The following is a 17,929-nucleotide window of genomic DNA, read 5'->3' on the forward strand; positions in this document are numbered from 1 at the left end:
AAGTGTGGACCTTAAACACACCGTGTAAAGTTGTGTTTATACATCGGCCCGCGCGCGCCACGGTGCCACGCGCGCGAGCGTTGAAGTGCATCCGATCTTTTTGATCTGCGGGGACATGCGTTTCGTCCCCTTACCGCGTCTGTCCTCTCACGTGACTTTACGTGCCACAGTCCCGCAGCAGGCTGCAGCACGTGCGGCGTACTGTAGGTGGAGTGTGAGTGTTTTTTAAAGCCAGTGTAAAGTGATACTTGGACAAGAGAGAGAGAGGGAGGGTGGAGCGGCGCAGAGGGCCGACTTCCTAAAAAAAAAAAAAGGACATTCCCTTTGCCCTCAGCTTGAGGCTGTTGCGCCGTTTGAAACTTTGTCGCTTGTCGGACTGAACTCTCTCTCTCTTTCTTCTCGTGGGCTGAATCCACTCTCGTGTCCCGCCGAGCCTCCACTTTCACTTTCACGGTGCCGGAGCGGGGCCCACCGAAAGAGACCCGTAGATTTCTCCCCGGATGGAAACGCACGGTCTGCTGACCGGGAGCGTGAACGGAGACCCCGCGGAGTATGGCTCCCTGCCGGGCAGAGAGCGCGCAGGGGCCCCGCGGAGGAAGAGCAGCGGGCGGGGGTCGCTCTCCGTGTCCGGGCCGCCGTGCGGCGCCGAGAGGGGCTCAGGTGAGTTGGAGGTGAAGTTGTGGCTTTCTCGGGTCGGTGGCGCTTCCTCTTTTTGTTCGGTACAAAAGTCAGCGGTGAAAGAGTATTCTAAAGGTCTATTTCAAATGCACATGAGGGAGTAGTATCAGCTGGAGGTTTAAGAAAATAAACTCCCTAAGAGAAAATAGTCCCTGTCAGTATGACAGGTTGAACCAACCTATGCAGCATAAATGAGCTGTGAACCCAGAATGACACCACCTCCAGGCATTGTGTGTGCATCATATTACCGTCAACTGCTCATATTAAACAGATGTATGCATCCTCTAAGTCTATTATAAGCCTACATATTTATACACATACTTTATTCGTCACATGACCTCTGTGTTTATCTCATCTTTGAAGAGTCCTCTGAGCAACTCTTCCTTGGTACGGATCCCTTTCTAATTACCACCAACACCGTGAGTCTGGAGAGTCTGGGGGCTTTTTGGGGTTTGTGCTGTCCTTGAGCAAGGCACCGTATCCCCCATTCTCCTAGCATCCGTCCTAATACTCGCATGGGTTAATGCAGGCTTCAGTTCACTTTGTGCGCCATGCCGATACAAGTCGATGTTATTGTCCTGAAGCATAATTTCCCCGTCATCCTGTGAGCTTGTGTCCGCTGTAGCTTCAGTGTGCTGTTCCTAACCGATAGGAGTGAATGCAAAATGTTATAAAGTTATCACAATGTCATGGTGTCCAATCAGTACATCCGGTTCAAATGTGATGGTGGAATCAATTGAGTGTAAGTGACATAAAATCTTTCTTCAGCTCAGCTGAGATGATGAGAAAAGCATATATATTCTTTGTTTTCCTCCAGCTTTGACCTGCTTCCTTTCACTCACAAGAGTAAACTGCAGATGAAGACTGTCTCTTTGTTCTGCTCTTTACATCTACTAAATTTAAAGCAGCAGTGATGCGTCTTGTGTCACACACGCCGGGTCCAAATTTAACTTTTCGGTCTGTCTGCCAAAGGCTGGTAAACCAATTAAAAAAGCTTAAGCGTGCCGGGCAAAATATGTCTCATCCGGTCATAAAATGATGCCGTTAGAAACACTGCGGCTCTTTGTATTGCTGTCATGAAAATACAAAGAGATCTCTCCTTACCTCACGCACAGAAGAGCCACGTTGACCGATCTTCTCTCACCTGTCCTGCCATCGCGCTCCTCGTTTCTTCTCTGTGTTCCTCGACCAGTAGCCCTGGTAATCATGAAGGGTTTCACTGTCATGCCTTTTATGTTTGGACCCACTAAGGTTTAGGTATTCGACTGCCATGCAAGGTCTTACAACGTGTCCATGGGTTACTTTCATAGGGATGGGTCTGTATGTGCTCATATTACAATCATAATAAAGACCAAAACGGCAGTCATTTCGCTGTTGAAGAGCGTGCAACAGTGCAATGTTTGAGGGAAATCGTTTTCTTTCCTTAACGGGCCGAGGAAATTATCAGTGTCCTGTCTAAGCGTCCAGTATAGAGATCGATCTGTGCCGTCTTTAGCCTAGCTTAGCTTGTAGACAGGATGCAGGGACAGTGCTAGCAAAGCTCCATCAAATGGGAAGAAGTCAACATATTCAAATGTTGCACCCTTGTGATCTCCACACATCTCAGAGTGTATGCTTTATTCACTTTATACTTTATTCCAATAGCTGATCATTTACTTTTTAGGTATTGGGTTATATTAAAAGTGCTGGTATAATGAGGTTATAATATTAATAAAAGCGGTATTCATGCTCTGTTTTGTGGCACAGCATTTTGTAATGGCTACATGTATGTATGTATGTTAAAAGCTTAAAACTTAAAAGTTGAAGATGTATTGTAACTCTGTACATCTGTCACTGCTGAACAGGTTTTCTGAGCCAGTTTCTTTTTCATCTCAACTGTTGTTGCTGCCGTGAGCATGAAAAGTGCAGCTCACACTTGTTTGTCCACCCATGTGTTTGTCGGTTGTGTGTTGCAGCCGTTTAAAGTGTTGTCCTGTCAGTGACACCCGCCGGCCAACAATGACACATCCTGCTGTGAAGCAATGAGTCAGCAGCACCGTTTGTGTGTGTGTGCGTGTGTGCGGGCGTGTGTGTGTGTGTGTGTGTGTTTGTGTGGCCAGAAATGAGTCATCATGTCTGTGTCGATGTAACCGCTGGACGGAGAAGTTATAGTCATTGAACATAATCACCTGACAGCTGTGGAACAAGTTTGTGGACAAGGTTGCCATTTTGAAGAAGTTGTGCCTTTGTTTGTGTAGGAAAGTGTGTCAAACTTTCATTATTAAGCTGTTGTATGCCTGCATATTATCTCACTTAAATGACTAAACACAGTAATTGCATCTTCAGTTTTGGCAACCTAAAGCTGCTGCTTTTAGACGTTTATGTTGAGCCACGGCTCTGCTTCATACAACCGTGTTCTTCAACCAGTCGCCAACATGTCTTCATATAGCCAAATCTGAATTCTACTTGCTCTTTCTGTACACCACTTCCACTCTTTGCATCACATAATCCAACTCAGAACCAATGTTGAAGGCCCAGCTCAAACCAAACCTCAGCTTCACGCAGGACGTTTTGTATGGACGTTGAACCCAAGACATGACGTCTTCACCATCTATCACTGGAAAACGGTGCTATCGTAGTATCTCAATACCCAGTGTGTGAAGTAAATATATTATACATTACTTTTATGAACAAAGAAAGACATTAAATCTTCATGTGTGACAAATTGTAATACCTTATTTATAGCTTTAAGATTCCATCCATCCATCGCCCGCCGCTTATCCGGGGTCGGGTCTCGGTGGCAGCAGGCCTAGCAGATCGACCCAGGCTTGCCTCTCACTTTCCAGCTCATTCGGGGGGACCCCGAGGTTTTCCCAGGCCAGCTGGGAGATATAATCCCTCCAGCGGGTGCAGCGGGGTCTCTTCCCAGTTGGACGTGCCTGGAAAGCCTCTAATGGGTCCAGGAGGCATCCGGATGAGATGCCCGAACCACCTCATCTGACTCCTTTTGATACGAAGGAGCAGCGGCTAAACTCCCTCCTGATGTCCAAACTCCTTACCTCATCTCTTTATTGACTTTAACATTCCATGTTTTTTTAATAATCAGGTATCCAGTATCTTGTGGGGAGTTTTGTTGTTTGATTAGAGATGAACCCACGGATGTATAGCAAGTGCTGGATACAGGCGGCATAAATTCTACTCTCTTGTAGAAAATAATCTCTAGAGGCCTCTGTTTGTCTAGCACTTTGTGTGCAGGAAGTGTTAGTTTTAGGTTCATGCATTTCTGTAAGTTTGTGCTGTACCTCGGGGGCTTCGATGAACCTGCACGATCAACAAGCCACACCTTTATCAGAGCCCTTCCCACTTTAGCCTCAAGAAAGAGCACACTTTCCCCTCAGCTCTCAGTCCAACCAGTTCCACAGTCGACAGCCTTTCTCAGAGACAGTATTATGTAGTTTTGTTTTTTTCGCCCCATACCCGGGAAACCGTCTTAAGCTATCCAACGTGAGAAGGAGATCCGGGGCCGAGGGGATCGTAGTTCTCTGAGCGCTTCTGAGATATGTGAAGATGTTGCGTGTTGTTCAGATGGTCCTGCAACTCAAACCCCCTGTGCTGCCCATAGATGCTGAGGAACTCTACATCCAGCAAGCTGTTGTGTTGATCGAGGACGCCGTCCAGGTAAGTGCAATGACTTATTCCTCTTTTTGTGAAAGATGAGGTCACATAAACGGTACCATATTGTGTGATACTCAGAATGGACGTGGTTAGCAGACCAATTACAGCCTTGCGGGCTGCGAACGGCTCGCGTAGCTTTGTCGGATAGTCCGAAATTTTGGGTGACGCACGCAAGATGGCTGCTGGGACTATGCAAGGGGGTCCATGCGTGTCTTGCGTGCTTGCGTCTCTGCGTAAAACCCGAGTATAAATCAGCCTTAAGTAATCGGCTTTCCTGATGTTGCTTCTCTCAAAGTAAAATACAGATATAAACTCAACGTTGAGCTTGAATTGAGCCGTATCAAGTCTGCAAATGTTTGCTCACACGTGTCTGCACAGGTCGCACGTTGTTTTAAAAAGACATGCTCTGCAACACTTAGTTTCAAATATTTGCCAATAAATAGTTTTACTATCTTGAAAAGCTATTACGGTTCATTTCAGCTACAATAAGCTTTATTTAAAATTTGTTTGTGTCCTCCAAAGTGGGACATGACAGATAAAGTTTGAGGACCACTGCCGTCCTGGATATGAATGTCCGCCATAGATGATAGCATGTGTAAATATTCCCATATAATGTCGTTGTAATCATTATTTCAATATTTTACCGCATTGCGCGATGCCTTCTTCTCACTGTTTGCTCGCTTCTAGTACCGCTCCATCAACCACCGGGTGGACGCCCGCTCGCTCCGCCTGTATCGATGGTATTACTCCAGGATCTGCCAGTGGTGAGTTCACACCTTTCACACCTCCGGATGAATCTCTCGACACACAATCTACACACAATCTCTAGTTGATGTTCGCAACGAGCTAACGCTGTAGCGTCACACGCCTGCCGGGTCCGAGGCGGCACAGATGCTCATGTTGTGGGGGCTTTTTGTGACGGACAATTTGAGATCCGTTTGGCTGCTTCAGCGTGAAAAAGAGGCGTCGTTAGAGTTTTTGGTAACAACTGCTGAGATTTGTTTTCAACACATTCCTTCCCCGGGACGTACTTCACTTTGGTGTAAAAGTCACTGACAAAGAACCGAATGAACGAAAGGGAAATTCTTGAAAAATGTGCTTGCATTTTTAAGCTGGACGGAAGAAATTATCCATGAAGTACATACACATGACGTGCATACATGTCACATTCATGACACACAAAAAAATGGCGGGTCTGCAACCGACAATCGCTGATGACTTTTGCCAGCTAAAAGTTAGCGGTGGGCCTCGTTTGAGGCCATTTTTTCTCGGATATCCCTGCATCTGATTGTCCCTCCGCTCGCACGTCTTTCCCGGCACCAGGGGTTTGGGCCTCGCCATCGCGGTGGTGTTGCTGCTGGCGTTCGTGGAGCGCCCGTCCTCCCTGTCCATCTCCTCGGACCCCCGGCATCGCGTTCCGGCCTGGGAGCCTCCCTGCGGCTTCACCGAGAGCATCGAGATGCTCTGCCTCATCGTCTTCGCTCTCGACCTCGCCGTTAAGGTAGGTGCATCCAGGGTGGAAGAGGTTTTTCACTAGGACACTTGGCAGCTGTCTGGTTAAACAACGACTGTGATGTTTCCAATCATCTCTCTGCTTTCAATGGTCGTTTTCTTCTTCTTGAGGCGTTTTTGAATCACTGCTTTCGCTCCGTGTTTTGTTCGCAGGGCTACTTGATCGGCTGGGAGGAATTCAGAAAGAACAAATGGCTGATCGCCTACACGGTGGTCATTTCATTCTCCGTCATCGACTGGGTGTTGTCTGTCAGCATGGCGTGCGATGAGGTGAGGCCTCTCCTCCTCGGTCACGCTTTGTGAAGCTGCGGAAATATCTTAAACTTTCTTTCTCATGGCCATCAGGAGGCGGCTCCTCCAGTTTACAACAATAAGTCTGATTATATAGAAGTCTATGATAAAATGACTTCTCTCTTGATTTATTCCCTCAGTTAAGGGGTAAAAGGACTGTAGTTGTTAAAAAGCTCAGGAGAATATAGTGAGTCTATAACTTTCCGGGTCAAAACTCCCACGGACCTCAAACGTGCCATAATCTGCGTTAGGAAGGGCCAGTAGGATACGAGTCATTTCACCTTGTGTCCAAAACAGTAATCCTGTCTTTTCTCTGCTCATCAGAAATTCAGAGTACGGCGACTCCTCCGGCCGTTCTTCCTCCTGCAGAACTCCTCCATGATGAAGAAGACACTGAAGTGCATCAAGAGGACTCTGCCAGAGATTGCCAGGTATGAAGAATATCAAACAAATATTGGTTTAAAGGGGTACTTTGGATTGTTTGAAGTTTGTATGAGAAGCTTATGTGTAGTCAGCGTATTACTAGTAGATGCCGGTCAACCACTAAAGCACCATGTGGGATTTATACACTATAACCTTGAAATACTTGAATGTAGAAATGTTTAAAAAGGTCTAAATTACTCTTTTGACTCGGTTGTTAGAGTCCTTGCCTGAAGTCGTGAAGCATTCCTCTGCACCACCGACGAGGACTTTGAGATGTTTTGATTCTTCACCCTCACCCTGTGTGTGTGTGTGTGTGTGTGTGTGTGTGTGTGTGTGTGTGTGTGTGTTCCTGTCCATGCAGTGTCATCCTGCTGCTGGCGCTCCACCTGTGCCTCTTCACGATGATCGCCATGCTGCTGTTTGCTAAAAGCGAGGTGAGGCCACGCCCTGCTAAATACACACTACTGTACTGCCGATGCTCTGGCGTGCGTGTGCGTGTCCATGTTGTTGTGTCTGGACATGTACCGCACTGTGATGTCAACTTAACAGCCGGGAGAGTCACTGTCCAAAAAAAAACCAAGAGTAATGTCTCAAGGGGTTGGATGGAGAGGATAACAAATAAGTTTAAACAAGTGCAAAACCTTGAAGACCTTGAAAGGAAGGCGCTGTATGAAGTCACATAATTAGGGTTGAGGCCCAAACTATTTCCAAATGTAGTAAGGGAGACGCCCTCTGTCAAAACCCCCGGACTTCCTGAGGTTTCACTTCATCCGTCTCGACGGGGATGATGCTCCATATTGATTATTCAATATTTCTGCCTGTAGCAACTTCAAATTATAAGACAGTGTTGGTGGATATCTGATATATTTGTTTAACTTTGGCAAAATCATTAGTGGTTAAAGAACAAATGACTACAATTTCTTACCACGAAGTATGAAAACTAACTAACCAGCTCCCTGAACTTTTCTGCTCAGGATCCAAAGAAGAACGGGGAGTGGAAGTTACATTTCAGGGACCTGCCCTCTTCTCTCACCTCCCTGCTGGTGCTGCTCACCACGGCCAACAACCCCGACGGTACAGCGTCAGTAACCCCGTGATACACCGGCCTCCTTTATGTGACGGCACTCTCCTCAACTTGTCTTGTGTCCTGTCACAGTGATGAACCCGGCCTACTCCCTGAACAGAGCCTACTCCATTTTCTTCATCACCTTCAGTATGATTGGTAAGCAGTGATTGTCCCTCGTAGTCGGTGTCGGTGCTGCGGCGCTAAAAGGAGAGTTAGGATGGGTTGAGGTACGAGGTACTTCATCCAGAGTCAGTTTATGAGCAGCACAGGATAGAAGCAATGTTGTGCTGGACCAGTCAATATCAGATCAGGTGTACGCTGTGTTTAGAATACACACATTGCTTTACAAACAGCCCGTTTCCCAACATGGAGCTGATGCCGTTAACCAGGCTCTCTAGGATGTCACCACAACAACAAAAAGCCGTCATTTCAACACAGGGAGGTGTACCGCTGCCTCCATCAGTTAGTCTGTTTGTACTGTTGTGTGGTTCAGATTCACCAAAGTCACCCAACACCACAAACAGACTGATGGAGGCAGTTAGTAGACCAGTCGGAGGCTTTGATGGGAGCCGAAATGGCGGCTTCAGTCTGCGAGGTGAAGCGATGAAGACACTCCTCGCTGTCTCTCCAAACCGCCATCTACCGCTTGCAATACACTGACCATGGATGAGGGCCTCACACTTTTAAAAACACCCAAACTGTCCCTTAAAGTAAGAATAGTATTATATAATAACGTTTTTTCTTTGTTTTGCTTCCTTGTAGGAACCTACTGCCTGATGAACCTACTGACAGCCATCATCTATAACCAGTTCAGGGGCTATTTACTGGTGAGTCACGCTGCACATGTGGGGCAATGCGGAGGAGGAGGAGCGTTTCATCGCCCTGATGGTTATCTGGTTACAGCTCCACACAATTAGAAGAGCAGAAATGTATTTATTGGTGAAGACAACAATTGAATTGTTCTGCTTTTACACCCACATAGCCACACGGAGCTCGAATATTTCTATTTTCAAATTTTTATTATATCCGCATGTTTTAGAGCTTTTCACTACACGTCACAGGTCTCTTGCCTCTTGTCGATGTTGCTGAGGTGTATTTTTTTAATAACCTTTTGGCATCCATTAGTGTCTACTAATCTTCTTCAGCAGAGTCTTGCATGAGTTGTGTATTTCACCACAGTGGGCATCCAGTTCTCAAAGAAATAAAAAGTTTCTGATGTAAACATGTATCATGACTTGATGTTCACTTTGGATTTACTCAACTTCAGCAAGTTTGACAAGGAAACTATTGGCTGAGCTGAAATGTATAAAAAAACTCTCCCAAAACCTGAAAACTGAGCTGCGTACTTTTTGAAATGGCCATAACAGATGAGAAGTAGTAGCAACGGCATTACCTCGACAATACCTTCAAAAACACTTATACAGTATAATATCTGACAATATACATCCTCAGATATTACAAATACAAAGGCATCATCTTCTGGATTGGCGCAATACAAAGACAAGAGACAAACACAGTGTGCATTGTTCACAATAAAAAGGGGAAATGCTTGAAGGAAACTGTTTAGATGTGCAGTCAGTGAATCTTTCTGATCGTATTTCTTTTTCCCCAGATGTCGGTCCAAACCTCCATCATCAGGAGACGACTGGGGATCCGAGCTGCTTTCCAAGTCCTGAGCTGCCAAGGAGCCCAGCAGGCTGCCGAGTAAGAGAGACCCGTACATCTTATTGTAGTTGAACAAGTTGCATTGTTTGCTTGTTAGCGATGACAGAGCGGTTCACAGTAAACGGCACCGCTCAGGAATATCCTCCCCACGAGTATTCAATGAGCAGGAAAACATAGAGACGGGCGTATTGCTTCCTCTGCTCAGGGACCGGGTGGCTGTGGATCTGGTGCTGAGGGTGATGTTCAGGGTCCAGATGAAGAGCTACTACAGAAAAGCCATCACTGAGGTCAGAGCCGGCGCTCACGAGTCATTGCTTTAGTCTGATAACACTGGGACTTTATTTTGCAATTGTCGTTTTAAACATTGCTTTTGTAACTTTGTGAAACAAAATCTGACATAATAAAATACTAAGGAATAATAAATACGTACATACATACATACATACATACATACATACATACATACATACATACATACGCTTAATTAAACTAAAATCTTCAAAATGAATATAACATATTTATCTGAATCAAACATAATCCTGGCGTCAGAACACATTCAGATGAGAGGATGCGTCCTCTGGTTCTTCCTCTTGACTGTTTTCCTTTACGCCATCTGGACTCCAGGAAGTGCAAAAGCATGCCGATGTGGCCTTCATGGACCGAGAGGCGTTCAGGAAGATATTCGATGAACTGGACAAAGATCGCATTAAGGAGGTAGAGAAGTACCCGAGAGGCATTGCTGCCTTAAAGATTCCTCAAACATTTCCTTTCACTTTGACATCTGTTTCATGCTTCTGACTGTGTGTGTGCGTGTGTGCGTGTGTGTGTGTGTCTCAAGCACCCTCCATTGCCTGTGTACAACTCTCTGGTCCTGCAGAGACTCCAGATGGTTTTCAGTCACTACTTTATCACGATACTTGGCAACGTGGTGGCACTAGCCAATGTCATCTGCATCTGTGTAAGCTACACACACACAAATACACACATAGGCATACATGTATATATTGATACAACCTCAAACGCTGTCTGCCATATGGAAATGTTACCTGTGTGTGTGTGTGTGTGTGTGTGTGTGTGTTTCAGACCATCTTGGTGCTGAATGCTGAAAAGTCCACGGCAGAGAGAGACAGCAACATCATCGAGGTGAACAGTCATATCATGTCTTACGGGTGTTCACGGTCCTAATCGACCCCCTAAACTTTCCCCTCGCACCGCCTTTAAGTCAAACATGACACCTCGGCGTAATAATCTTGAAGATTTGCGTTTAATGGTTCTCAATATGACATTCAGAGCATTACTATAGAGGCAAACAACTATTTGCTAGCTGGCTAGCTAACGGCAGCCGCCGCTCTCCACTTCGCTCATACGGCGGTTATCGCCGGTCGGGGTGTGGCATTTTCGCGGAAGCGTAGTGCTCCGCCTTCTGTTTGCCCCCTTCAGGAAAAACCTGTTAGGTTTGTCGACATTTTTGCAGTCGTTTGTACAATTAGCTCTGTTTGCACTATTAGCTCTGTTTGCACTATTAGCTCTGTTTGCACTATTAGCGCTGTTTGCACCATTCGCCCTGTTTGCACCAATAGCCCTGTTTGCACCATTAGCCTTGTTTGCACCAATAGCCCTTTTTGCACCATTAGCCCTGTTTGCACCGTTAGCGCTGTTTGCACCATTAGCGCTGTATGCACCATTAGTCCTGTTTTCACCAATAGCTCTGTTTGCACCAATAGCGCTGTTTGCACCATTAGCCCTGTTTGCACCATTAGCCTTGTTTGCACCAATAGCCCTTTTTGCACCATTAGCCCTGTTTGCACCTTTAGCGCTGTTTGCACCATTAGCGCTGTTAGCTCCGGCTCAGCCGTCACCATGTTGAGAGCCGTGTAGAGGCCTGCAATTGACTGTGAATATTGAACCCTGGTGTTTTTGATGATCAGGTCTTTTAATCATCACACATGAATCACACTAAAGATTCACACCACTTATAATATCATAATAGCTCCAGATCCCCATTAAGACAATAGAAAACACATCAGCGGGTCACTCGTTTTATCCCACCGTCTCAAATGAACGTTGCAGCTTTGTTCAAATTATAAGCTACTTCATAAATGAGCTGACCTCAGTCTTCATTGTCCAACCGTCAGACCATCAACATATGCTTCATCCTTTACTACCTGTTTGAAGTGTGCGTGAAGATCTTTGCCTTCGGCTGGAAGGGGTACCTGTCCTACAGGAACAACATCTTCGACTGCTTCCTCACCTTCCTGCTCCTGGTAACCGCCTTCCCTCACCACTCTTTACTAATATCACATGTAGGAGAACACATCTGAACTTTAGTCAAATGGAGAAAGATGACAGCAAGGGGCAGATTTACTTTTTCTGTCACACCGCCCACGCAGTAGCATCGCTAACACGACACTAATGTGTGTCCAGTGTCCCGTAGCATTTAGCCTGTTGGTCTTTGGTGGCTGGAGACTACATGCTTAGTATCCATCCTGATTATTAAAGGAGTCATTCATCATTTAAAGGATTGACCAGCTGGCTTTCAAAAGATAATTAAATCCTCCTCCCAACCCTCACTGCTCACTGAGTAACATGTTAGATCTCAAATGTTTCATCTCTACAAGAAAACAACATGTTTTTGTGGCGTTATGTGCCAGATTGTTTCTTGGCAGACGGTTGTTCTTCTCTTCTTACTCTCTTACTCATGTGGTTTTCCCTCCTTCAGGTCCTACAGATCACTATATTTTTCACCCACAGGCTTCTGAATTCTCACGGGTAGGTTTGTGTTTTCTTCTAATCAATTTCAAGTGATTGTTTGTCCATGAAGGTTCACAGTTTTGGGTTTCAAACGTAACTTTATTTAACAAGATCCAGGACAGGCAAACAAAGAAATTTAACATTTGAAAATAAAAGAGAAATCCACATGAAAGACCGAATCTAAAACAAAAAGATCAGCTAAGAACATAAACAAATAGCAATGGAGACCAATGTCCAAAGTGTCATCGCTTCATCGTTTTATCCTGTTAGACGTTTGTGTGAAACTGTCATAAAGGATTCTCGAGTTATGTCACAAAACAAAACATATTTTGTGACCTTTAACCATCAAATTTGAAGGTGGACGTTTATGTCAAATACATTTTTCCGACTGCACTTTATTACGTGTGCAGCTGCCATTTTTTGTCTGTATTAGTTGTTCAGATGTGAAGTTTCTGCGTATGAAAAGCTGAGAATGCGTATTAGCTTGACACAAGAATATTAGTTGTAGCGGCAGGAGAAGAATTGTAGAAATGTCTCTTTTTAATCAGTAAATGACCTAACAAATGTTTTCTGTGTGTGTGTGTGTGTGTGTGTGTGTGTGTGTCTCTGTGTGTCTCACAACAGGGACCCTTCCTTTGAAGCCTCAATGTCTCTGTGGGAGATGGTTCGTTTGATCAACATGCTGATTGTTTTCCGCTTCCTGCGCATCATCCCAGATATCAAGGTGTGAAACATTGTCATGCGCAGCCATCATAATGACCCATAACACAACATTTCAGACACACATCTTCATGTACAGACACTGCAGTCTCATCACTGTGTCTTTCTTTCCCTCGTTGCTTTTCTCTGGTCGTCCAGCTCATGGCTTTGGTCGCAAGTACACTGTTGGACCTGGTGAAAAACCTCAGAGCCTTTGCAGGGATACTGTTGGTGAGTCAAAAGTGAAGCCAATGTGGCCGTACACCTGCATTACCTCTACTGACCAACAGGGGGCGACTCATCTGGTTGCATTAAGAAGTCACATTAAATAGAAATCTGTGAGAAAGTGACTCTTCTTCTCCCTTGATTTATTCCATCAGTAAACATTGTAAACATGAGTTTATTTCTCAATCTCCAGTTTCAAGTCTTCTTCAATGCATCAGAGATCATTCAGGTCTTTATTTAGTAAATTATGGACCACTGAGAGTCAAACCCTTTTAGTTCATTAAGGTTAATTCTAACCTTTTTGGTTGCTTAAAACCATTTTTTTGTCCCTCTTTTGGCAACAAAACACAAGATGGCAAAGGCCGAAAAGCCAAACCCCTTCTCCATGAACCAACACGGTGACTACGCGTTGTCGTTGTTTGCCCCGTCTAACGTCTCGTGTCTAATGTCTAATATTACATCTTCCGCAAAGGAAAATTACTTGTTTGTGAAAACATTCCTGGCAAATAAACGGTTTCTGATTACCACTTCCCATGTAATTAAATTCAATTCAGTTTACAAATTTGCTTCACAATCTGAACACATACGACATCCCTCTGTCCCGGGACACTCACATCGGATCAGGAAAAACTAAAGAAAAAAATACTTGAACAAGGGGGAAAAGGGTAGGATGGAGGATCCCTCTTCCTGGATGGACAAAGCAGTAGATGTCATGTGTACAGAATGAACAACATGACAGAGTTAGAAGAAATTCAATGCATAAGACATTAATTGTTAATATAATGAGTACTAGCCCTGAGGAAAAAGTTATGCGTAGTAGAATAATAATGACAATAAAAGCAGCAATGGTAGTGGCAATGCAGCTAATAATTAAAATAATGATAGCAGGAGCTGTTAGGATCCATGTGAACCTGTGAGGAGAGAAAGCACAAAGACTACGTGGAAGGAGCAGAGATAATGATGTGCATTAATGCATGAATTCATACAGAAAGAGATAGAGAAGAGTCTTAAGACGCTTGGAGGGGGAAGCGCAGGGTTATTTAGTTGGTTGTAATCTGCAAACTTCACCACTAGATGTCACTAAATCACACACTGCTCCTTTAAGCCCACCATGTGATGTACGCTCACTGTTTGCGCTATAAATATGTTATAAATTGGTCACTTTTGTGTCGATGGAATCCCATCACAGACACACTTTTAAAGATGTTTACGTTGACTGGAGGAAGCCTAACAGCAGGAACGGGGTTGGTGTCTTCTTCGCGCTCTCTCTGCAGGTGGTGTACTACGTGTTTGCCGTGTTTGGGATCTGGCTGTTTGAGGGAGCCATCAAACCGCCTCCAGAGATGAGGTATGAGGTCATCTGCAGTAAGAACACACGGCGGAAACATTTTGTGTCGCTTGGCAAAGAAAGCAGAAACACTAAATCATGTTCAGAACCCGTTTACCTTCAATCCTGAAAGTGAGATGAGCAGCTGCATCTCCCACGCATTAGAGTAACAAACAGAGGCACACTACTGACTTCACAAGCCCTCTTTCTACAAGCTACTTGACCCAAATTGTGGAGATCCTTTAATACGATGTACAGTCGTTTACCCTCAGTTAAAAAGCAACACAATGTGTATTTTAAGGTGCAGAATATGTTCATTATGACGTTCATTGTATAGAATAACTGTCTGTTATCTGTGCATAAGACAGTAAAAACATCTTGAATCTTGAAGGGACTCGCCTCTCGAGGTACAAGATTGCACTGGCCGGGTGCTAGCAGGTTAGCGTGTTTATTTCAGGAGACAGATCTCTGCAACACAACACTTTCTGTTGATAACGTCAGTTCACTTTCAAAATATATATATATATATATATATATATATATATATATATGTTTTAAGCTAAATTCAGGCCAGATCGTACACACTGCATCTGGAAGGAAGCTGCAGGCTGAACGACCTCTGCTCTGCTGCTGGGTCGGACGCTCCACCGAAGAGGAACAGTGCTATTAGTTACAGATCGCAATCTCAAGGCTACATCTGTTACAGAGAGTGATGGTAGGAATCTGAGACGCTTTCTGTGTGTGTGTGTGTGTGTGTGTGTGTGTGTGTGTGTGTCCCAGTTTGATCTCCAATACCTCCATGGAGAACATCACCTCTAACTACAGCGTGCAGTGTGGCACCTATGAGCAGCTGGAATACTGGCCGAACAACTTCAACGACTTCGCTGTGAGTAGAACGACTGCAGTCGACTCATCCGGGTCTACAAATCTGTGTTTTTGATTTCTTTACACTCGTGCTCTTCATAACGTAATTAGATACCTGTTTGACATTTGATGATGACGAGCTAGCTACCGTTAGCAATGACAGCCCACTGATCGTGTAGCGATGGGTTAGGGACCGTGAGTTCATGTTTTTGCAACGCTGAAGGCTGCTGGGAAAAAAGTCTCTCTCTCTCTCTCTCTCTCTCTCTCTCTCTCTCTCTCTCTCTCTCTCTCTCTCTCTCTCTGTCTCTCTCTCTCTCTCTCTCAGGCAGCCATCATCTTGCTGTATGATGTCATGATAGTCAACAACTGGCAGGCCTTCATAGAAGTATACAGCAGACACACCACAGAGTAAGAAAGCAAAAAAACGTTTGCAGCTGGCGATGATGATGATGATAATGAAGATGATGATGAGGAGCGTGTTTTAACTTGTTTCATTCCAGATGGTCAAAGATCTACTTTGTGTGTTGGTGGCTCACCTCTTCTGTCATGTGGGTCAACTTGTTTGTGGCGGTCATTTTAGAGGTCAGTTCCCTCAGACGGATACATACATACATGCATGCATACATACATACATGAATGCAAACATATATACATACATGCATGCATACATATATACATCCATACATAGATATATACATATATACATGCATGCATACATACATACATGCATGCATACATATATACATCCATACATCCATCCATACATATATACATGCATGCATACATATATACATATATACATGCATACATACATATATACATATATACATGCATATATACATGCATGCATACATATATACATATATACATGCATACATACATATATACATGCATACATACATAGATACATATATACATGCATACATACATATATACATACATGCATGCATACATATATACATGCATACATACATACATGCATGCATACATATATACATACATGCATGCATACATATATACATGCATACATACATATATACATGCATACATACATAGATACATGCATCCATGTATATATATGTGATACTGTGGCTTAGTGGTGAGCAGAGTTCTTCAATCAGAGGATCGGTGGTTCAATCAGTATTGAAAGTCTGATAGATCGCACAACAGCTGGTGGTTTACTCTCTCAAGAGACGCAAAACTAAAACTGACACATCAACAAACCACAGGGTCACATTTCCCTTTAGCCTTTTATTATACTTCAAAGATGAGCTCTTTAGTGCCACAGACGGGGTCGGGCTTCAGGAACAACGAGTGTTTGCTTCCGTGACTCATCCGGCGTTATCTTTCAATACAAACTACGTAATAAACACAGTAATCAACGGCGATGTTTTCTGACAGAACTTCATCTATAAGTGGGACCGGAGTCACAGCTGCTCTGTCACCGACGTGGAGAGGATCCGATATGAAACCTCTGTTCAGTTCATGTTCAGGTAGGAAGACGCTGATGCTGTCGTAAGTCGTACATCTTGAAGATAAATAAATATCACGGCTCACTCCTTGACTCTCTCTCTGCAGAGAGCAGATCCAGGAGCCGACCGAAGAGGAATTACTATGTCAATTAAACCGACACCCCCACTTACACCTACACTGGTGACACACACAGCACCTACATGCACACACACACACACACACACACACACACACACACACACACACACACACACACACACACACACACAGCACCTACATGCACAAGTCAAGAGACTGCTTCTAATCTACCCGTCTATCTTGTGGTAAATGCGCTGAGTTGTCAATAATACAACGTTGTTGTACTACAAGTCCTACGTATCATCAACTGTTTTATTATATAATTATTTACTTCTACTGAAACGAGTAGGTTGTGATTTTTTTTTACACTTTTTTTTGTTATAGCATTGGTTGAGGCTGAACAGGAGTGGGTGGAGCCAAAGAATCACAAGTTGCCACGCTGAAGTACTATTCAGTATCTGTTAAAGTATTCGCGATAACCGCACAAGGATATAATCAAACTGTGACTACAGAAAGCTCAGACCGAAATCTCTAAATCTTATGAAACCACTAGTTTCACGAGAGTGAAAACTAAATGTAATCGACTTCAGTATGAAGTGATGTGAAGTCGGAGGGAAGGTTTGTTTCTCCAAAGAACAAACAATAGACTGTAACAATGTACACAAGAATAATGATTCTGAGTTAGTCAGAGGCAAAACCTCCAGTTCAGAAAAGTGAAACAAACGCAAAAGTGCCTTAAAGTTGCATTCTCTCTACTGACCAGCAGGGGGCGACTCCTCTGGTTGTATAGAAGTCTATGAGAAAATGAATCTACTTCTCTCTTGATGTATTCCCTCAGTAAACATGAGTTTGTGTCTCAATCTCTAGTTTCAAGTCTTCTTCAATACAGCGTGATGCTCATTTCGTAAATTATGATCATTTAGAGTCAAACAGACCATAAAGCAGGGGACGCTTTAGGGGCGGGGCTACAAGGTGAAAGTTATTTAGTAATTAGTAATCTTATTCAGCGTCACTTGTACTCCACCCGCTCGTGTGACCTCCGGTTGCAAAAACAAACAAAATGTTGACACTTTGAGTTGTGGGTTTTTCCAAGTATCTTGTCTCGTCAAACTCTGGTATATGTGTCGGCAAAGAATGTAAGTATATATGTATGTATGTATGTATGTATGTATGTATGTATGTATGTATGTATATATATATATATATATATATATTATGTAAAA

General features: G+C 44.0%; 1 protein-coding gene across 1 annotated transcript; it reads left to right on the forward strand.

Moving 5' to 3' along the window:
* Positions 1–387: 387 nt before the first annotated feature.
* tpcn2 (two pore segment channel 2) lies at positions 388–17,807 on the forward strand. The gene is made up of 25 exons (XM_068573888.1): positions 388–660; positions 4,280–4,335; positions 5,020–5,096; positions 5,656–5,833; positions 5,998–6,114; positions 6,460–6,566; positions 6,920–6,992; positions 7,533–7,632; positions 7,715–7,780; positions 8,387–8,451; positions 9,237–9,328; positions 9,495–9,576; positions 9,914–10,003; positions 10,128–10,247; positions 10,373–10,432; positions 11,425–11,553; positions 12,009–12,058; positions 12,665–12,764; positions 12,899–12,970; positions 14,239–14,312; positions 15,072–15,177; positions 15,481–15,563; positions 15,656–15,737; positions 16,557–16,648; positions 16,734–17,807. Exons 1-25 carry the CDS (start codon positions 501–503, stop codon positions 16,810–16,812), a joined length of 2,310 nt encoding a protein of 769 aa, XP_068429989.1. The 5' UTR covers positions 388–500; the 3' UTR covers positions 16,813–17,807.
* Positions 17,808–17,929: the final 122 nt, after the last annotated feature.

Source organism: Clinocottus analis, unplaced genomic scaffold (assembly GCF_023055335.1).
Source record: "Clinocottus analis isolate CAN_PGR_092001 unplaced genomic scaffold, fCliAna1.0.p SCAF_1, whole genome shotgun sequence".
Taxonomy (NCBI): domain Eukaryota; kingdom Metazoa; phylum Chordata; class Actinopteri; order Perciformes; family Cottidae; genus Clinocottus; species Clinocottus analis.

Bases quoted from the DNA above. Each gene is read 5' to 3' on its own strand.
- tpcn2 (XM_068573888.1), top strand. From the start codon at position 501: ATGGAAACGCACGGTCTGCTGACCGGGAGCGTGAACGGAGACCCCGCG. The intron at 5,097-5,655 runs GTGAGTTCACAC...TCCCGGCACCAG, and splicing joins TACTCCAGGATCTGCCAGTG to GGGTTTGGGCCTCGCCATCG. The intron at 12,971-14,238 runs GTGAGTCAAAAG...CTCTCTCTGCAG, and splicing joins CCTTTGCAGGGATACTGTTG to GTGGTGTACTACGTGTTTGC.